Genomic DNA, 22,581 nt, shown 5'->3' on the forward strand with positions numbered 1-22,581 from the left:
TGGCTGTGGTGCTGATCCTACACAGTGAACTAGGGATGTAAGAGTGTAGTCATTTTAGTGGGTAACCAATGAGCATGAACTTATTGGTTACCCAAATGGTTACATGTAACTCCCAGGGAGCCGGCTGCCACCCTGTGCTGCTGCCTCTGAATCAGAGGCAGCCAGTGCAGGGTGGCAGGCAGTTTAAAAGCCACCTCCCGCTATGCACTAGCTCTCAGGGAGCTGGCTGCTGCCCCAAAAAACCCTGAAATTTTCAGCAGTTATACAGTTAGCCAATGACATGCATTTTAACATCCCTACTGTGAACCTGTCCCTGCATGGAGCCCTTATGGAATGGGTACCTTACAAGCACTGGGAAACACATCGCTATCATCATCTTTACCTTTTATGCAACCTTGCTCAGCAGCCTCTGGGTGCCTCCACTAAAAACTAAGAAATGATGCACCATAGTTGATAGCTCTCATTTTTTCCTACTTCTCTTCTCATGCCTACCCCCTAGTGCCAGCCACAACCAAGCCACACTCTGCATATCCCTCTCCATTCTTTATTGTGCCTTCTTCAGTGGTGCTCTATATAAATCCCTTTTTTAAAACCAAATTCTTGCCAATGTTCATCCACAGATGCCATTTAAAAAAACACACATCCATTGAAACAGGATTATTTATCCCACTCCCAAACTGCTGCCATGTATTTTGTGTCTGTGTCCTGCACTGTCGGGGGCCATATTCTCTTCTGTCCTGGACAAGCACATGGGCAGGGCTTGATGGATAACGATAGGACCTGGATAAGATGCCACAGTGGGAACCAGCTTTGAGAGGCAGAGAAACTAAGCTTAAAAAAGGAAAGTAAGCCTTGAATTTCCATGGGAAGGATGCCGCCATGTGCTTTCATTTAGAGCAGGGGAGAGAGGCACTTCATGGTGATGGGCCCTTGGAGATGCTGCCTCGCACAGCACTCTCTGGGATGCCCTGGGGTAAGAGTCAGTCAGCAGTTCCGTATTGTCAGCTGAATGGACACAGTGGGATACAAAGCATCTCACAAGTACTCAGCTGGCAGCAGAACCTGGAGATTAGAAAGGGGACAAGGAATGGGGAGAAATGCTGTTTCCAACATGTCTCTCTTGCTGTGTGATAGCTGCTAACCACTGGTCTTGATTTCAGCAGGTAGAACTTGCCTCATCTCGATGCAGTTTGTATTTTAGAAATAAGGACTGTCCTGAGTTCTCTTCCAAGCCCTGCTTTGTGGATTTGATTCCCCCCCACCCCACACACACACACTGTAAAATGGGTGTTGTAATAGACTCCACGTAGAGAGTGAGGCTTAATTAATATTTGAACTTTCAGGGAATTTGTCATTCAAAGATTTGAAAGCCTTTTTGCAAAGTATTTCTTGTTGCTAATCCTCTTGGAAAGTACCAATTTTTCTCACTCTGCTACCAGGGTCTAGGTCTGGGGATGGCCCAGATCCAATTTCTCGCGTAGACAAAATTAATTGCTCAGTATGTGTGAGTGGGGGAGACGGGGAGGGAGGAGGCAGGGAATTGAGTTGTATGCACATGGCATGTCAGAGACGAGCAGCTGCTCTCCTCTGACCTGGCATGAACTTAAAAATCCTGGCTGCATTGAGTCATGGCATGGCTGACCTTGGGCCAGGGTGAAAACTGGCCTCCTGCTTTGGTTTCTTTGTAAAATCCACTAATGGGCAATTATGCCCCATTCTGGAGAGAGCACAGATGGATAGTAGTTGTGAATACCCTTTCAGAAGTGCATTGTGGCTAAGGGGAGCTGAGGAGAAATTTAGCAAAGAAGCAAATAGACAGGCAAATTGTCTTCCTTCAGTCCATTGGTTATACTTACAAGGACACCAATGTGGAATGTTTCTCATTCTTTTTAGCCTCAGATGCTCTGTTGGTTAAAGCATCCTGCATTTTTAGGAGCCAGTTCCCAGCTTTTCCAAGGAAGATAGCAGTCATATTTCACTTGCACAGATAACTTTTATCCCAGTGATTTCTTCCTGAGTTTGGCCAGCTACTATAAACACGAGAAGAAAAAAATTATCAGACACCTTTTTACAGGTTTGCTCTAGTTTTTTGGGGGAACTGTACCATCCAGCATTCAAACGACCAGGAGTTTTCCCTAAAGGCTGTCCTCACCTAACCTAAGAGATTAAAATAATTGGTTTATGTGGCATGACGACAGTAATGGGCTATTGATTTAGTAGCTACACCTCGCTTGAAGTTCCTTGTCTTTCACTCTTTCCTTCAGCTGCTTTATCGCTCCTCTCTCTTGTCTTTCCAGCCGAACGGAAGCCTCCCCTTTTCAACATGAATGCAATGAGTGCCTTATATCACATAGCCCAGAACGACTCCCCTACGTTACAGTCAAATGAATGGTAAGAATGCTACTCTCAGTTCTATTTTGGTTTTTGTTTTCCTAAAAACTCTTCACCTCTCCAGCACCCATCACGTGGTTAAATATTTGACAGGGAAAGCACTTGTTCCTGTATAGTGATTGATTGACTGTCAGCTGTCAAATTTAATGTCTGCAACTGCACAGATATTCTCTAGTAGTTAGACTTTGCTTTGATCTGCTGTCTTTTTGACTACTCTGCAGTTTGATGTATGCAGGTACTAATTACATTCCTGTAGGCACTATATGAAGTAAAATGTTAGTGTGTGTATTAAGGCAACCTAAGTCAGCATCAGCAAAATTTAGAGAATGGTGCCTGGCTGCAGAAGCTATTCGCATAACTGCAGCAAAAACTAGGAGGAAGGAAAGCCACAGATTGGTAGAGTCCATTAACTTTTCTTGGGAGCTACTTTAGGTCTTTTGTCAAATATCCAGGGCTGTATGGCTACAGATTTCTTACCTTGCCACGAACTCGTGTTCCAGAATCCAAACACTGATTTAGAAAAAAAAAATCTTGCTTTTATAGTAGCGAAGGAAACCTTTCAAAAGTGGAGTGTAACTAAGGCAATGATGGTTGCCACAATCTGTAAACGGCCTGAAACAATATTTCATAGAGGGGTCAGAATTTGGCCCCATTATAGCTGCAGGCATTAACTCTGAAACCTAACAACAGCCATTCAAATAGTTATATCAGCTATTTCATAATGGAACTCTTCAGCTAATATTCTTTTCCCATAATCCCAATCTGCCTTGCACACTTTTCCAAGGTGCCAAAAACGTGGTCTTTTACCCACACTCCCAACTTCTAGCTTCTGTCTTGACAATGTTTATTATACACCTGCTGTATTTCATGTATAGCATATGGGACAAAATTAAAAATCTAAGGGCAGAATAAAATAAGTTCAATTTAATAACACAGGAGTAGCATTAATTGGCATAGTTAATCTGTGTGAATCTGGCAGACTTGCCTTTCTGCTGCTCTGGAACACCAAAGAATCCAGAGGCCTGAAAATGAGAGGAAAGTCCCTGCAGAGTACCGACAGCTATGAATATGGCATATGAATTGGTATCCATGTTAGTGATAGACTTTCCCATTGTCACACATTTCCTTACATTGCCACCAGGTAGATAGTAAGAACCTAAGGAAATCAGTGTAAACTTGTGGTGTCCAACACACTAGCTACATGTGGTTCTTTGGCTGGTTGAGTGTGGCTAGTTGGCTTGAACAGTGCAGCTGTTTGGCTGGTTGAGACTGTCTAGTTTGCTGTAGCAGAACTGGTTGGACTCCCTGGGTATAGATGGAACACAAAAATTACTCCCGTTGAAATCTATTAATGTCTGAGTGTCATTGGCAGGGGGAAGAGAGAATTATGCATTCAGAAGAACATAAGGACGTCCACACTGGGTCAGACCAAATGTCCATTTAGCTCAGTATCCTGTCTGCCAACAGTGGCCGATACCAGATGCCTCACTCAAGGAGACTTTTTTTGTATTCTGAGTAGGGGGCTATCAAGGAATCCCTCAAGATGCCAGCCCCATTTGAGGTGCTGGTACATGAAACATGTGCTTGGTGCTCTCCTGAATTAGTGTCACTGCTAGTATATTGTCAGTAATGATGGGATGAAATGGAGAACTACAGCATCAAGTTATTAAAAGGAAAGGTGCACCATGATAGAGCTGCATTTGCTGGTGCAAACTTCTCCTTCACTCGAGTAAAAAGACTTGAACTTCATTAGAGAACATTGCACTGTCCAACACCCACGTGATTTGCCCCTTTCTGTGTGTAACCATGTCTGCTCCAATAATGCGTCTCTCCCTGCATTGAGAGCCAAGAGCAATAACCTGGTACCCTAGGCAACAGTCTAGCTTGTCTCGTATCCCAGAACTTAACAAAGAAATACAGATTTTTTTTTTTTCTTACTGATGCAGGTAAATTTTGAAAGTCCCCATTTGCCTTAGGATCCTGAATTTACTCAGCCTTTAAATCTCTCTCTCCATGCAGGACGGACTCCTTTAGAGGATTTGTGGATTACTGTTTGCAGAAAATACCTCAGGAAAGGCCATCCTCAACAGACCTGTTGCGGGTAACTTTTCACGTTTCTATTCCTGAAGTTTGGGGGAGGGAGGTCAGAGGTGGAGTTATGTTCCCAAAGGTGGTGGTGGTGAGAGCATGTCGCTTGGCAGAATATGTAGTGCCAGAGTGGAGTAAGCTATTTTGTAAGATATCCAGATAGATAGACGCTCTGCCAGGTTAGAAGTACTTGCATTTTTTGGATTGGGTTTCCTGAAAAATTCTTTTTTTTATTATGATTACTATGTAGTTTAATTTAGAAATGTAATTTCAGCTTCTGTTCAGTTTAACAACTTTCCACCTACACGTTTCATGAGAAAGGGTGGGTGAACCAAGCAAAAACCTTTTTAAAACTGCTTTGCAAAATGATCATGGCAATTTCCCATTCCAAATTAACCCATTTGCCCATCCTTTTACATGTCAATTATAATGGAAAATGAGTGATATTTTACTTGTCCATTCCCAAAAATAAATTGCACTTTGGGCCAATAGAATTTTGCAAAACTGACTTAAAATTCACCATGACAACAAATGAATGACTTCATGCTCCCCTACTTCTTGCCACCAGACTGATGCTAGTATGAAGTATTAATTGGGAATGCCAAAGTTTGTGTGGAATAAGATGGCACTTGAGACAACTGGGCAGAAACTCATCCTTGCACACTGACATGTTGTGTAGAGGCATTAAACTAGCCCTCTGCGCAGGGATGAATTTCATCCTTTATGCACAGCCTTGGCTGTCCCCGTTGTTGATTCCTCTTTCTAAAGCAGGGGTGGGGAACCTGAAGCCATGGGGCTGGATGTGGCCCCCGCTTACCTGGAACCAGCCCCTAAAGTTCAGGGCTCCCCCCAGCATTGGCAAGCCCAGGCTGGCACTCCAGGCCCCTGCTGCTCTCCCCCCTCTCCCCCCCCCCCCGTGGGGCTGGAGCACACACAATCTACTAGCCTGGGACCCCTACACTCTGATGTGTGACAGGTTCCCCACCCCTGTTCTAAAGCATCGCATTTATGCCTCCTTTCCTGTAAATGTACTCATTTGAAATCCACCTTGTTACAGGCAGAACTGCAGGTTTCTGGAATCACTCTAGATATCTTGCTGAATTGTTCTTTCAGACAGTTGTAACCTGCCAGTGTAAAGTATAAAAGCCTGGTGGCCTTGTTTGTTTGGATTGCAAGAGAATTAGGGCTCTTGCCATTCTGTTTTCAGACTTCATTCTGCTCCTGTTAAAATGCAGCTGTTGTAACAAGTTGCTCTGAGGTTCTAGCTAGTGGAAAGAACTAGGGATGTTAAAGACTAGGGCAGGGATGGGCAATAATTTTTGGGTGAGGGCCACTTTGCATATTTTTGAAGTGGTTGTGGGCTGCCCTGGAAGGGACAGGGCCTTGGAAGGAAGGGGCAGGACCTCAGGTGTAAGGGGTGGAGCCTTTAAATAGTAGAAGTTGAAAGGACTCATGCCTCCCCTGCAGCTCCCAGGCATCACTTTAGCCAGACGGGAGCTGCAAGCTCTTTCAACTCCTGCTTTTTAAAGGGCTCCTGCTAGCTGGGGACATGGGAGCCCTTTCGACTGCTTCTCTTTAAAGGGCTCGTGCCTATCCTGGGGCTGTTGCCAGATAAGCATGAGCCCTTTAAATAGAAGCAGTTGAAAGGGATCGTGCAGCTCCAGCTCCCAGGCAACGTGCTGGGGGGGAGGCCCTGGAACAGCTGCACGGGCCAGATCAAAGCCCTAGGTGGGCCAGATTTGGCCCAATGAGTGGCTTTTGCCCTTCCCTGGACTAGGATGTTAGATTAGTTGACTATCCGACAAACAAATACTTATCAGATTGTCAACAGGATAGTTGACTAGTTATTTCCTACCCCCCCCCCCCTTTGCTGTCTCTATCTGATAGAGGTAGAAAGGGTGGGGAGAAAGCGGGGGGGGGGGTACTTCAAAGCGGCAGCACTGTATGGAACCTGGGGTCAGCTGGAGAGTCCCCAGTTGACCCCAGGCTCTGTGCAACACTGCCACTTTGAAATGTCATTGCTTTGAAACACTGCCGCAACGTTTAAAAGGGGCAGAACCACACAGAGCCTGGGATCAGGCATTTCAAAGAGGCAGAGCCTCCCTATTAACTAGTCGATGCAAAAATGAATTACATGATACTTAACGTCCTTAGAGAGAACTGTGGTTCAGCTGCATGTAAAAGAGTTCATGTTGTGAGGAACTACTTGGGGAGCAAGACCCCAATGAGCTTTGCAGGGAATGTGTGAGAGTTTGGGAAGGAAGTTGCAAGCATCACGAGGCAGCGTTTTGTTGAGTAGCCTCCTTTCCTTTAAAATGTCCCTTGTATACCACAAAAACATCTCACCTGGAATGCCTGCAGATGATTGAACCTGCCAACTGGGTCACCCATGCTTCTGCACCACACAGCAGTGTGAGCCGCACCATTTTTCTGTACAGTTGGGCTTTCAGTCTTAGTGGTATACACTTGTCATGCATAATCCTGAGATGTTGCACCCCCCTCTTCCAGCACTCCTACACCTGTATTGTGTAACACATTCATGCTCCAAGTCTTCTGCATCCTACCCACCAAGATACTAGGTCTGTCTGGTTTGGTTTCACTCCATTAATCTCTGTCCATTTTCCCTGTGGCACCTGTAGTAGTCCACATGAACTCAGTCTGAATCATGCTTATTTTCATCCCATGTGAGGTTAGCTGGTTATACTGCTGACTTGTATTTCCCCTGCCTTTTCTTTCGATGGTGCCCTTATAGTGGGGTAATGTGCATGAAGCAGCATCTCTCCTTTTCCCATTGGGATCTTCGTGCTGATAGAGTCCATCAGTATGAGAAGCAGCTCCGGACTTATAGCTACTGCTGGTGCAGTCCAACTTTCACTTCCAATGGACTTGTAACAAACCAGGTTTGGATCGCTGTTAGTTTGATCTGTGTAGAGCATTCTTCATAGATACTAAAGCCTCAGACATTCTGTTTCCTCAGCACTGGGCTGAACATCCTCCTGTCCACTTCATCCTGTGCCTTCTCTATACCAATAAAAGCCCACAAACTACCCAGTTGGCCGGCCTGCCAATGGGGGGAGGAGGGCTGAAAGGGCTCCAGGGCCTGAGCCTCAAAGGAGCCTGGAGCTCCTGGCCACCACTGTCAGTATTGGGGCTCTGGCTGACACCAATGCCACAGGCCCCTTTGGATTGCTCTGGAGCACTGCTCCACCCAGCTCTGAGAGCAGGGGGGAGGAGCAGGCGCTGAAATCCAGGTAGCACAGAGAGCTGACTGCCCTCAACCCCACCTCCTTCTGCCAGAGGCCCTGCCCCTCCTGGGGCTGTGGAGTGCCCCTCATACACATCTTGCCTTGGGGCCTGCAGTGACTGTCGACCCCACTGCCACTTTGGTGCTTTAGCCCAATGGTTCTCAGTCTGTAGGTCAGGACTCCAAAGTGTGTCACAACCCTGTTTTTAATGGGGTAACTAAGGCCTCCTGCCTGGTGCTGGAGCCCACCCAGAGCGGTGTGGCTTAGGCTCAGGTTTTGTTTCCTCCTTTAGGGTGGTATATAGGTTGAACCTCTCTAGTCCGGCACTCTCAGGAAACTGACCGATGCCAAACCAGAGAATTTGCCAAAACACAGGAGGTCAATACTGCCTAGCAGCATTACCAAATACTTCCCCTGCTTACTGGGCTCTTAGAAAACATTGAGGGGGTAAATTAGAGCCAAATGACAGCACAGAACACTGAGAGCCAGGGCTAGTGGCTGTAAACAAACTTTATAGAATCATGGGAAACTTGGCCATACCCCCTGGCTACCTAAAGTCATGCCAGGCCAGAATATGTTGTTGGACAAGAGAGTGCTGAATTAGAGAGGGTTAGCCTGTAGTAATTTTTGTTGTCAGAATGGAGTCCTGGTGCAATGAAGTTTGAGAACCCCTGCCCTCCTTTGCAGATTTTATAAACATGGAATTTGTGGTTCTTTTCCAAGGAGGTCTACCATTCTCCATGTCCTAGCATACCACAGGGTATGTTCCGGTATCTTCATCCCATTAGTCTTAGGCCTTCATTAGTTTCCACGTTCATGGACATTTTCCTTCTTTTGCACCAGCCGTTGGGGAATTAGATTGTCTCACTATATGGCTTTAACCTCTCTACTCATCCATTTCATGTCTCCCTCATCCAAGACTTTCACCAGGTCCGGTCTCGCTTCGTCAAGTCTTGATGCCATATTATTCTTCATTGCCTGGACTGCATATCTCGCCTTGCCCTCTCTTGTGGCTGGAGGTCACATGAAGGTCACATGTTGGTAACTCCATCCTAATGGGGTTTTCCTTATTCAAGAGACTCTCAAAGTTGTTTTTTCCACTTCTCCTTCACTTGTTCAGGTGTCACTAGCCAAACCTCCGGTCATCATTTACTAATGGTATTACAATATCATCCTCCTACCCTTTGCATCTCCTTTTTGTAATTCTATAGATTTTTTTGCCAGCTAGCTCTGAGTCATTTACAAGCTTGGTTCATACATCGTCTCGGGCACTGTGTTCGTCAGTGCCTTCTTGGCAGCTTGCTTTGCTTTGTATTTGTTTCAATTTACACTCAATGGGTTATTTTTTCTTGTGCTTCTTTCTTATTTCAGATTGCTATCTGCACATCACCAGGCCACAAGCATTCCTCTCTTTCCCCGGGTTTTCCCCATCTCCGCTGTCCACAAACCTCTTCCTCCACCTAACTCACTCTTCTTTTGAGGGGTTCTGCTCCCCTTCCATTGATGCCAGATTGTTTAAGGTTGCTACCCTAGACTGCTTGTACAAACTTCTCTTCTTCACTTCCCCTTTGTTGCCTGAACTTTAATCTTGTTTGAGCTCAGTTCCCCTTTGTCCAAAGCACTGCCACAGTATTGCCCACAAGAGGTGTGTGTTCTCACAGAACAGTAGTGCTTCATATCTCTTTTCCTTCCCTAACTTCCACACAAATATCGTACAAATATGGCTCCCCCCCCATTCCTGATATATGTAATCAAATGCCTTACCCTCTTTTACCATACATTTGCTATCTTCCATTGTTACTGTACAGATCTCCTCCCATACCAAAGGCCCTTCCTTGAGCCTTTATTCAAACTTCTTTATGAACCATTGGAATCATTAATCTGCTGATACACCCCATTTTCCCCCACATTCTCCCAGGAGAGAAAACATTACCTTTCTGTGGTACAGTTTTCTCTTGCTCTGTTTTCATGTAGTTGCACTGTAGATTTGTACGGTTTGCAATCAGCTGCAGGCTTTCTCTGAGGGTGGTGGGAGATCTAAAATACAGTATAACTATAGGTTCAACTTCTCAAATATAGGACTTTCTGGTCTGGCAACATCCAGGGTCCAGTAGAGCCCCGGCACGTGTCCAGGGGCCACTGGGGATCCCCAGTCTAGGTAGCCTCAGCTGCACCAGCAGAAGCAAGGCTGGCAGCAACTCTGACTCCCCCAGCTCCTCATCCAGGCTGGCAGCAGGGAGGTGTGGCAGCAACAGGTGACCTCTCCTGCTCCAGCAAAATCCCTCATTCGAGCTGACCAGGTCCCAGGAGAGCTGGACCAAGAAGGTCCAATCCATAGTTGGATTTAGTTTTTGAATAAGCAGCGTGGAGTTCTGGAAACTTGCTTTTCAACTTGCTTCCTTGAGGAGTTTTCAGCTTTTCAAGATCCACCATCACATTGCATTCTGCATGATCAGAGTCCTGAGTCCTTCCTGAAATTGTGCAGGTAGTTACTGTTTGAACATAGATATTAGGGATGGAAAAGGTTTTGTAGGTTGTCTGGTCAATCTCCCTGTCAGAGCAGGATTGTTCTGTACCATGCATTCTCTAGTGTCTTGGCCACTCTAGACATAAGTCCCAAACAATAGGTCTTCCACCATTTCCTGAAAGAGACTTTTTCACAGCCTGTCAGGTGGATTTTCAGACTAAATTTCCTTTTCAAAATGGCACACTGTTAATCTCAATAATACCCGCTGGAAGCATTCACTTATTTCTTCTCTTCCCATGATGTTCTTATGCAGGGGTGGCCAACCCGAAGTTCATGAGCCGCATGCGGTTCTTCTCCCCCAAAAGTGCGGCTCACAGAGGCACTCCTGCGCTGCCCTCCCGGCAATTCTGGTGCAGCTCTTTGCATTTTTTCCATCGCTGTTTCGGCTTTCTTTGTTAAATGGGTTGGCTACCCCTGTTCTTATCCTTTAAATGTTTGTAGTATCCTACAATTTCCCTGATTGTTCTGCTTCCTCTTCTCTTAGCCAAACTCTCTGTGCATAGCTCTTGTCTCCCAAGTCAGTCGCTTCAGCCCTCCATCATTTTGTTCTTCTCTAAAATCTCACCATTTTGACACATCTTTCTGTATTAATGGCCCCACAGCAGAAGGTGTTATTCCAGGGGTGGTTACACTGAAGCCATATGGGTGGCTATTTCCTCTCTGCTATGTCATGATGCTGCTGCTTGCTATGCAGCCCCAAACTTCTTTGGCCTTTTTGGTTACTGTCTTGTAAAATCTTGTCTAATTTCCTGTTCACTGGATCTTTCTCCAGTATTGTTGTTTATCAATAATTGTATGTGTTTTGTAAAGCATTGGATATTTCATGTTCAACCTCCCTTTTGTTTTCTATCTCTGTTTCTAATCTCTCCATCTCCTTTTATTCTCTGTCCAGACAGGTGCTAGCAACCCTTCCCAATTTAGTAAGCCCTGTGAGTTCCATTAATAAGCCTTTTACCTTCTTTTCTCTAATATTTAATGAAGTTATTAAACTAATACTTAGCACCAATTCCCACAGAAACTAATCAGACTCTTTCCTTAAACTAGATACCTTGCCCTTCGTTCATGGTCTTTCACCAGTTTCATTTCCAACCTAATCGATTACCATTTGTTTTGGGAGTACAGGCAGTCCCCGACTTACGTGGATCCGACTTACGTCGGATCCCTAGATACGAACGGGGTGAGGCAACTCCCGCACATGCGCAGCAGCATTCCCGGGGCTCGCTCACCTGGGTCCTAGGATCCTCCTCCTCCTCGGGCCGGCTCCGACTGGGGTCCCGCAGAGCTGCCGGGCAGAGGAAAAGTGCCTCCCCACACCCGCTGCCCCCTCCCCTGAGCAACAGGCTGCCGAACAGACAAAAGCAGCCTCTCTGCCCCTCCTCCCCTCTATACATGCCGGGCTCCTGGAGCGCAGCAGCGTCCCCGGGGCTTGCTCACCTGGGTCCTAGAATCCACCTTCTCCTCCTCTTTGGCCGGCTCCAACTGGCCTCTGCCTGCAGCAGCTGGCCACAGGGACAGGGATCCCGCAGAGCTGCCGGGCAGAGGAAAAGTGCCTCCCCACGGCCGCTGCCCCCCCCCCCCCCCCCCCCCGCGGCCTCGCATCCTGCACGCCTTCCCCCTCCCCCCCCCCCCCCCCCCGCGCCAGCAACAGGCTGCCCCCTCCCCTGAGCAACAGGCTGCCGAACAGCAGACAAAAGCAGCCTCTCCGCCCCTCCTCCCCCTATATGTGCTGGGCTCCCTGGGCAAACAAAGACTCCACCAAAACAAACAAAGTGCTGGCCTCATTGTGTTAGCAAAAAAAGGACCCTCCTCCTAGAACCCTGGGTGGTGTGTGGAAATAAAGCTATTAGCTCAAAGCATGGTGCAGAGCTGTTTGGTATTTGATGAGTTACTCCTTTAGTCCTGAGTTTGTCACAGGGACAGAAATAGATGTGAAATCTTCTGAACAGGGGAACAGACAGCAAAACAAACATTAGAGGGGAGTTAACCTTTCCCTATGCTATCCAAAACTAAAAAAAATGTTTGGCTAGAGTTTCCCCTACAATATGTACCAGTTCCGACTTACATACAAATTCAACTTAAGAACAGTCCTACAGTCCCTATCTTGTACGTAACCCGGGGACTGCCTGTAATCAAATTTTCTTTACTGCACTTCCTTTCCATCAGTTTACAGCTTCTGATCTGAAAGTAGAAAAGGAAACATATGCTGAAGGGTTTCTCCACATTTTGTTGAAGTTACAGATGGGAAGTGAATTGTAAATCAGATATTTATCTCCTTAAGTCATCTGGCTACAACCTACCTGAAACGTGAAGGAGCCTTGTGTAATTCCAGTAACTTTATCTTTGGGAAATTCAAGGAGGAGCATTTCTTTAGAGGGCAGTCATGTGTGAAATTTTGTCCGGCCCCTTTTCCATCAGGCATTTTTTTAAAACATATTGCCTTTCTTTAAAATTGATCAGTGGCCTGCTATTCCCTTGGTTGCAGTGTCTGGCAGCTGTTGAGAATTGCATGGCATGCTGTTGTTCCACACCAGGTAAACAGGGCTCAGTTTTTCTTAAATATTTTGGCAGCAGAATCACTAGCTCCATAGTGGTTTTTGCTTAATTTCCACAGTTAGGTAGATTGCTGCTCTGTGCTTACCTTGCAGCCAATTGATGCTGATTTTTGTTCTCCGGCTACCATTCAGCCTTTGTTTTATGGCTTCTCTTGTTGCTCTTTCAGCTCAGTAAAATGCGTTTTCATGAATGCATCTGAGCCTCTATTGGATTGTGAAGTGAGAAATAGAAACCATACACTCTGTACTGTTTAGCTTTGCACTCTTTCCTCTAGTTTTGTTGTAAACCTGGACCATATAGTATGTTTAACTCCTATATCTTGGTTTGCCATTAAAATGCTGATGAATCAGGCTCTGTTTTTAATCTCTTCAGGGCCCGGTATATTTTTCCCTGTAATTTGAGTATGTGCTGTACAGCACATACCAGTGTTTTCTTCTCTGGTTCCACTTGCAGCACATTGATAATCCTTTGACCAGCTAATTGGTTTATGTTGTTAGTTTCTTGATGATTCATTCATGTGTCTTGGCAATCCTTTGGCTCTCTAGTAATAGTGCAAGTTCATTGAAGGATATGATTTCATGGTTACCTTGGGCAGGAGTCTGTGTAAACAATTGGAGCTGAGACGTCTTTCATAGATTGTACATTTTGAGTCCTTTTGATTGGCATATCCAAAGACTTTGATTGCTGTACCATAAATTTGTTCCCTTCTTCCATCAACCCAAAAGTTTCTCAGATTACAGCCTACAATACTTTCTTCTTTCAAGCTATTTTTGGTCCGGCCTGCCTACTTTACATAAGAAGGGATATAGGTTATTTTTGTGGTGGTACTTTTCTCTGGGGAGTGTACTAAGTGATGGCTAAATTAAAAGCTTCTGAGAATGAAAGCGATTGTCAGCTCAGTACATAGTATGGGCTTAGGTAAAGGGGCAGCTAAATTAAACATAGTTTAAAAAAACTAAACAAATAACCATATGTCTCACCTTTTAGATTTTTTTAAAAACTGGAAGGAATTCTGAAATCCACCTTGATTTGTCACAATTTGTGACGGGGCTGCTACTGGTCCCAGGAGAAGTGAATTCTACTTCCGACAGCCACTGATCCGCTGTGTCACTTTGGGCAACTCACTTCCCCCTCTATGCCTCTTTCTCTTCCCATCCTTAATTTGCCACATCTATATTTAGATTGTAAACTCTTTGAGGGTAAGGACCCTATTAATATGTGGGAATGCAGAGCCAGGCTCATTGGGACCTTGATCTTGTTTGGGGCATATGGATATTACTCTAATGCAGATAGCAACCATAATTTTATTCTGCCTAGATAAGGATGACATCCTATTATTCTGTTTCATGCATATACCTTGCAGCTTAACTCTGACACTGATTCAATAAGATATTTAAACACCAGCTTAACTTTAAGCATGCAGCTAGCCCCATTTATTGCACTGGAACTACTTATATAAGCTTAAAATGAAGCATGTGTTTGAGTACTTGGCTGAATGGGTGCATTTGGCATGGATTAAAGTTGGCACTTCCAGAATCAGTAACATGGTTTGAAATGCATTTTTGCTGACTTAAAATATCTCTTAAGTTGAGATGAAAATGGTAATTTTATCTCCGCCCACAATTACCTGCAAATTGATTTTGTTCACTTTTTAGAGTTTACATTTTAAAAAATTGAGAATATGCATCTAAAAGAACAGAAATTGATTCAGTGTTCTTCCTGTGAAAAGACCCTTAAAGCTTGAGTTCTAGTAAAAGACACTTTGTACAGTGAGAATCTTCATTAGCAAAATTCAAATGCACAATAATTTAATTTAGTTAAAAATTTTTAAAAATGCCTTGGACATACATCTAACTTGTTCTAATGATCTGTAAATAATCTGACCCTCATTGACTCTTCTGTATGTGAGACTGTTTTCTTGAGTAGTGCTTCATCTTCGCATACACATCTAGCTTCATATCTTTGAATGATTTGTTTTGATTTATATCGCAAATAGAACAAATGTGGGCCAGATCCTGACCCCCAGTCTAATGCTTATTTCTATGACTAATTCCAGTCAAGGTCAGTAGGGCTCATCAAAATACTTTGCATTATCCCGCTACTGAGTGTTGGCTGTATCAGGCCTTATGGGTACAAATCTTCAGGTGACAGAACTGTCTTTATCTTGAGAAAGCAACATAGTCTTGTGTTTAGAGGTTGTGCCAAGCAATGGCACATGAATACCCTATCCAGAAAGTTTCATTCAATGAAAAGGCTGCTAGACACAAACACTCTCAGTGGGCCTCAAGACAGGAGAGCAAACCTATTGACTATTTGGTGGGGTGGGAGACGTTCAAGTACATGTTAAAGTGCTGTCCAAAACAGGGATGAACTCTAGGATGTGCTTACATGCTTTCCTGAATTGGGATCTATATAAGGAACTGATCTTACTCCCATTGATTTTCTGGGAGTAGAACAAAGCCCTTCCTTCCCCCATTATTCCAGTTTTTAAATATGAAATGTACAGAGGATAAATCTTTGCATGATATTTAGGTAAGAAGTTTCCAGTAACAGGTGTAAGAATTCCTTCCTCCTTGAGCATCCTCTTATTTATGTGCCTTATTTATTCATCTTTACTTAAACTGTACATAATCTGCAAACTAGCTGTTTAAAATTGATTATGTTGTTTCTTGACTATTTAAGTGTGAGTGTAAACGAACAGGCCCATGCTGTTTGTATGACGGTCTCTCACAGCACCCCCACCCTCTTATGATTCAGGCCCTGTTGCGATAGGGCCAGGACAGACCCTGCCCCAAAGGGGGCACAGCTTAAATAAGCAAGACAGGCCAAAGGACAGGAGAAGTGAGCAGAGAGGGGTGAAGTGGACTTGCCCAGGGTCATCTAGCTTGTCACTGGCAGAGCTGGGAATAGACCCAGGTCTTCTGACACATGTAGTTTAGTGCCCTACTCGCTAGCCCTCCCACTCTGAGTTTCTCTTATTTAGGGCAGCCATGTATTATTTTTAAATCTATTTGTCAAGTAGAGCAGTGACCATATTTCTCTGCACTCCTACCAATTTTTTATAATAATTGAATGAATTATTCAGTTCAGTAACGGTTCGAAAGCTTGTTGCTTGAACGCTATATGTCAGGGTCCCACATGGCTTACTTGCATTGATGGGGCTGATGTACCACTGTGCATCCAATCTACGCTAAATGAATTTTGGGAGCTTTGGTACCTAATGGCATTCAGGATGAGGGAAAAAATGTCATATCAGGTGACTTTTAATGTAATAATTATCATGGCCCAGGTTGTCTGGTAAAACACCTGTGGTGCCAAGTCTGAAGCCGCATATCTTCTCTTGTTTCAAAATCAGCATGACTTTGTTCGGCGAGACCGGCCACCCCGAGTTCTAATTGACCTAATACAGAGGACGAAAGATGCTGTACGTGAGCTGGATAACCTTCAGTACCGGAAAATGAAGAAGATCCTTTTCCAGGAGACGCGGAATGGGCCTCTGACAGAGTCTCTGGAGGAGGAGGAGGTACCATTGTTTGTAATTACATCAACAGCATCCAAAAGCAGGCTGGGTGCAAGAGGAAGGTTGTAGGGATGTAAAATCCTGTTTAATTGGTTAACGGGTTAAATGTATTGTTTCACCAGTTAACCAATTAAAGGGAGGTGAGGTGGGAGGGCCACTCCAGCCTGGCTGGGCTGGAGCGGCCCCCCTCCTGCCAGCCTGGTTAGAGCAGCCCTAATCTGCGGGGTAACCCAGACCCTCCATGCATAGAGGCTGCCCCAGTTAACTGGTTAATCTTTCACATCCTGAGAAGGTTTTGATTACTGCCCTGGGGAGAGCACACCATGCAGCTGTGGATTGTTAGTGCTCTGCAGAAATGCAGTGAGACTGGTCAAGGGGACAGCCCCCAGAGAAGGCAGTTACCGAGATTAGGTTCGGCATAAGCATGTTCTCATGGTTTGAAAGCTTTGTCCTGGGCTCCTCTCAAAGGATCACCTTTTGTTCTTGTGAGCGTCACTGAAGAAATTCCTCTTAAGGAGGATTTTGAATGAGAGGACAGTGGCTTCACGGGCCAGGTCAGGGAGGGAATGAATAAGGTTTTAATGTGGAGCAGTGAAGCTCCTTGGCGGAATGAATTTTCTTATGTGCACCAGTGTGGAGGTAATGTGTGACGCATCACCTTCCTGTTGGTGCACGTAACAAAATGCATGTGGTGTGCGTGGGGCCCAAGGGGTTCTGAGTGGGTGTGGGGCTCAGGGCTGGCATGCAAGGGCTCTGGATGAGGGGTGCAGGCTCTGGAGTGGGGCTGGGGATGAGGGGTTTAGTATGTAGGAGGGGGTACAGGTTCTAAGCTGAGGACTGGGTGTCGGGGTACAGGCTCTAGACAAGGGATGTGGGCTTTGCAGTGCAGGAAGGGTGCTCAGGACTGGAGGGGGGTGCAAGATGGGTCAGAGCCATGGGGCTCGCGCTTACCTAGGTGGCTCCCTATTGGGAACAGCAAGGAGGGGTCCCTTCCCCCAACTACAACAGCTACTTGTGGGGCCATTGAAGGGAGGCTCCTTCTCACTGGCCTTGGCAGCTTCAGAGTTTGTGGAGGGATCTGTCCCTGCTGTAGCCCTGAGCCCCTATGTTGGGCTTAATGGGAAGCTGCGCAGTTTAGGGGGAACTTAGGTTGGTAGGGGAGGTTCGCTCAGACATGTTCAGACAGTTTGGCCTCTTTGCTACATGCTGTTAGATTAGACCTCCACTCCCAGACTCCGGAGGAAAAGTCCAAAGTGATGAGACTAAATTTGGAACCCCACAGAGAAGTAAAGGGGAGCTTAGAGACATGAAAGCCATGGGGAAGGATAGCTCAATGGTTTGAGCATTGGCCTGCTTAAACCCACGGTTGTGAGTTCAATCCTTGAGGGGGCCATTTAGGGATCTGAGGCAAATCTGTCAGGGATAGTACTTGGTCCTGCTGTAAGGGTAGGGGTCTAGACTCAATGACCTTTCAAAGTCCCTTCAGGTTCTATGAGATAGGTATATTTCCATACCTTCCTGGGAAGTGAGTTCCTCCAGGACACAGTCTGCCTTGCAATGTACAGTTGATAGAAGGGGCCATGAAGAGTACAAATGAATGAGGAGGGTAAAAATGTGCTTTACCCTCCGTAACTGAGGACCGAGGTTGTTCTTTCATAATCAAGGCAACCAAAGTTGTTCTTTCATAAACAAGGCAAGCCCGTTTAAATATCACCATTGCAATGCTTCTCCAGTTGCTGAGCCATGTCTATAAATGAATTGACCTATCATGAGCTGAGAATGTAAGCAAGAGGTGCTTTAAAAAAAAGGGGGGGGGGGTCGTAAATGATCACAATGAATGCCACTGTGTGATGGTCAAAGCCAGACCTAAAATTAAAATCTGGTTCATTTCAAAACTTCAGCTGTAAACAGCCCAATTAATCAGTGTACAGTAATTGACACTGCCTGGGCTTTAGAAAAAGAAACTAGGGTGGATTTTTTTTCAATCAATAATAAAGGGAAATTATTTCATGTCACTTGATATGGGCACATTTGAAGAAATGCTTTTGAAGAAACACCTGCCTGCACTTCCAGCTGGAGGAGCGCAACCATAGCTGTTTTGAAGGAGAATGGTAACTTGTAAAAACAGGTGCTGCAGCTGCACCATAGGCACAGCTGTGCAGGGATTTCCATTCTAACCCCCTGTTGTCAGTCCCTTAGAATTTTCCAAACTTTCAGACTGAAATTTGTAGGCTTGTATTCTTCCTCCTCCTTTTTCACCAGCTGAAAGTCTGAACAAAATCAGTTCAAGAACAGCAAGCAGGAGGGAAGAGGCAAACTTCCCCCATTTTAATGTTCAGTAGCCCTAGTGTTTAACTGCCTGGCAGGAGACAGAGTGCTGAAATTTGTCTAGTACTAGCCATCACCAAGAAGCGCCTGGGAGTACGACCTTCAAATGTGGCTTTGATTTCAGAGTTACAATCCACAATGCATGTCACACTGAAGTTATCTCACTATGTCTGTTAAGCATGTTGCTAAAGGAGGCCATGTTGCACACACATGCATGTCTAGATTAGCAGTACAGGATACATATTAACGAGGGTGCACCGTAAATGACTTTTTGGCCTCAGTCAATGCTCATCGTGTTAGTAAAAGCTGCCTAGCTCTTACAGTCCGCCCTGAAGGTGAGGGGGAGATGGGTTCCCTCCAATAGGCTCCCTAGGGAGTGCAGGATGTGTGTTCTGAGTGTGAACACTCCAGGATATCTAGTCATTGAGTTCCACATCTTGGAGCTTTGAAAGTCGTTGTTTTTTCGTAAGTAATCTCCCATCAAAACCTGGTGGGAGAAGGTAGGGTTGTCCTTTCAGGCATTCAAGTCAGAAAGTGAAAGCGTTCAGGTTGTAGGTGCAACCTCAGGACTATCTGTTGTGCATACGCTTTCTTTAATTTATATACCGAGGGGCTGGTTCTCAAATGCTGCTTCTCCTGCAGCTTAGACACACACGTGTAACTAGGTGGACAAATGTGCTTTCTTGCAGATGGGGAACCATATCACATGGGATGTTTTTAATTTAATTTAGGATAAATAAAAGCACCTGTATTTACACTGAGCCCCCTTCCAATTACTTAACATTACAAAAACAAATACCAATTTCAAATAGCTAGCCTTTCTACCAAGCAGCAGTGTTTAACACAGATTTTAGCCTATTAATTGGCTAGTAATGTATTGTAATGCTTTCACTCTTTGGCTTACAGCCTATTCTGCCAAGCAATTTAGCTTTTTACAAGTATGTAGCTCCTGCATGAGAGCTTAGCACATGCATTGTATCTTAATAGAAACTAGAAGCATGATTTAACTCAACAGAATGTAATTCCTGTTTGGCCCAGATGTCGAGATTAAAACCTCTACTCCTGAGAAGAATGCCATGGGATTCTGAAGGGATCACAGTCAGGACCCCCATTTTTACATCTCTGGTACACAGAATCTCAGCTAATTGTGGCTGGTGCATTGTTTCAAAAAGTGCCCTTTTCTCCGTCACTGGTGCTACTTAATAAGGAAAAATTATTTACTTGTTCCCATAGCATAAGAACTAGGGGCCACCAAATGAAATTAATAGGTAGCAGATTTAAAACAAACAAAAGGAAGATTTTCTTCATGCAGTACACAGTCAACCTGTGGAACTCCTTGCCATAGGATGTTGTGAAGGTCAGGACTTTAACAGGGCTCAAAAAAGAGCTAGATAGATTCATGGAGGTTAAGTCCATCAGTGGCTATTAGCCAGGATGGGTAGGAATGGTGTCCCTAGCCTCTGTTTATCTGGAAATGAGTGACAGGAGAGGGATCATGTGATGATTCCCTGTTGTGTTCCCTCCTCCTGGGACATCTGGTATTGGCCACTGTAGGCAGACAGGATACTGGGCTAGATGAACCTTTGATCTGACCCCGTATGACAGTTTTTATGTACTTACAGCAGCATCTCAGTGCTCCTAGAGGGCTCCTAGTCAAACACTAATTGTGTCCAGCCCTGCTTAGTTTGAGAGAGAACTGGATTGCTGGCTAAGATCTATGACAGAAGAGAAAACTAAGATCACCTGGTAACCTTAGGGTGATGCCTAGTTTGGCCTTTAGGAAGTGAACAACAAGGAATTGAGATGCTGGAAAATAGGGACCGAGAACCTGTAGCTCTGCAGGATTACACTGGGCAGTTCATCGGCTGCAGTGTTTGTAACTTTGCTGCCCCTTGTTTTGTAGGATAGTGAGCATGGATCAAACCTGAGTCGGAAGATGGACAGTCTGGGCAGCAACCATTCCATCCCAAGTATGTCTGTGAGCACAGGCAGTCAGAGCAGCAGTGTAAACAGTATGCAGGAGGTCATGGATGAGAGCAGCCCAGAACTGGTCATGATACAGGATGACGAGAGCACAAGTAACTCCACTTCCTCTGTGGAGCACAAGAAGGTATGTTCTCTAATGCTCTCTGCAACTTCATGCAGTCACTGCTTTTGCCTGTGCTGATTCAGGTTCCTTAGGGCCCAGGACCGCAGTGGGTGGTGTGCCCTTGCTCACCTGTTGTGAGGGCAGGAGGTTCAGCAAACACCCGTGGGGTCGAGCTTTGTGCTGTTTTTCTTCTGGCTTTAGCTCTTAAACGGTCTTTAAGAATAATCATAAAATGCTGTTGCTGATGACTGAGTCTGTGGCAGCACTTTTGAAATCCAGCTGTAGAGCAGGGAGATTCTGTGCATGCTTCCTCACTCACTCAGCTCTGCACATGCACCTTCATCCTTGCCTGCAATACCTCCAAAGCTTCCAGTTCTTGTTTTCCTCTGAGCAGTTATGCCACATGGGGTGTTTGAAGTGGCCACATCTACTAAGGTACCATTTAGCAGCCACAATTTGTGGTGAAACTCTGAGTTGTTCTTGGATCTTCCTTCTGAACAGGATCACAGCACACTGAAGCACTCCGAAGAGGTAAGGTTTGAAGCAAAATTCTACTCCATACTGGTCTTTCATTGTCTCTTTCATGGGTTCTCTATACTGCTTATTAAAGTGGCAGCTTTGGAACTGAAGTCATCTGGATACAGGCCAGGCTCTGACTCTCATTCAGAATTAATTTTTATATAATCTCAGTATTAACCACATATGATGGACAGTAAAATGGAGGTGGTTGCTGTAAATTGAGTATGCAAAAAGTTTAAATACATCTACTGGTGTTCTGCAGCTTGAGAAGCTACATTTTTACAGGCCAATACTAGTATAGAAGTGTGAATTTCTCAGTGGCATGTTAACAGCAGAGCATAGGTTTAAATGCTTACTTTTCTAAACAAGCTTATTTAAAAAATAAAACTGCAGTGTCACTCAACAGAAGTCATTTAACATGTGCTCTCTGTTGTACCTTCAAACAATAAATTCCCAGATGTGTGTATTTGTGAAGGTACCAAGAATGATGAAGCATAATTTAGTTATAACTGAAAATGTGCTCCCTGAATTATCTTCTCAAAAATGCCGGAAATCCCACCTTCAGTATTCACCACTGTTTGCTTAAATGGGCTAAGTGTTGAACACCAGTTCATACAGTCCCCCTAACGGAGGGGAAAAGTTGCTCCAGAGGCATTGTCCCTGATCGTAGCTGGAGCTTTTTCTCATTCTATGAAGATTTTAGAATTAAATATATTATTTTTTATTCTTACTTATGTATTTGCATGAACTGCCCATATAGACAGGATACACTTTGAGGGGGGTGATGTTTGTGTTTGTTTTGTTTTCATAAGTTACAATGATTTTATTGGCTTGTAAATGTCACTACAACTGATGGAAATAAAATGTGTGCAGCTCCTATTAGACAAAAAGTCCACTACCTTATACAAATGGAGTACTTTTCATTTTAATAATAAACTTGCATTTTGTAGTAACTTTACAATATGTCCTGTTTAGAAATTCAGGATAATCGATAGGGTTATGGTCAAGTTCTTCTGGATCTGTATACAGCTGTCAGTCTGATGCTGAGTGTTGGCATCTCAAATAATGCCAACGAGAATTAGGCACCAAGCTCCCTTAGATCTGTTTGAAAATTCCAACCATATCTCACAGCTGACATGCAGAGCTCATAATTGAAATATGCACATTACTGATGACCGAGATAGGCGTATTTGTTGGCCACGAGAATATTCTTGAATAAATTCATTGTTGTACATTGTGGGAACACGTCATTCCCCCTCTGTGTGAACATCAACCATATATTTCTTTCTTCAGAGCTTTTCAAGTGAGGGAAACAGCCTGA

At 44.7% G+C, this 22,581-nt stretch overlaps 1 protein-coding gene across 5 annotated transcripts in view; it reads left to right on the forward strand.

Annotated features, from left to right (window-relative positions):
* The window catches only part of TAOK3 (TAO kinase 3), a 162,955-nt gene that overhangs the window by 100,021 nt on the left and 40,353 nt on the right, over positions 1–22,581 (forward strand). For all 5 annotated transcript variants that reach the window (XM_075898155.1, XM_075898153.1, XM_075898154.1 and 2 more), the window contains 4 exons: positions 2,298–2,391; positions 4,411–4,492; positions 16,160–16,327; positions 20,556–20,762. In XM_075898155.1, coding sequence (XP_075754270.1) covers positions 2,298–2,391; positions 4,411–4,492; positions 16,160–16,327; positions 20,556–20,762 — 551 coding nt within the window. The remainder of the gene's footprint in view (positions 1–2,297; positions 2,392–4,410; positions 4,493–16,159; positions 16,328–20,555; positions 20,763–22,581) is intronic.

Source organism: Pelodiscus sinensis, chromosome 15, assembly GCF_049634645.1.
Source record: "Pelodiscus sinensis isolate JC-2024 chromosome 15, ASM4963464v1, whole genome shotgun sequence".
Lineage (NCBI taxonomy): Eukaryota > Metazoa > Chordata > Testudines > Trionychidae > Pelodiscus > Pelodiscus sinensis.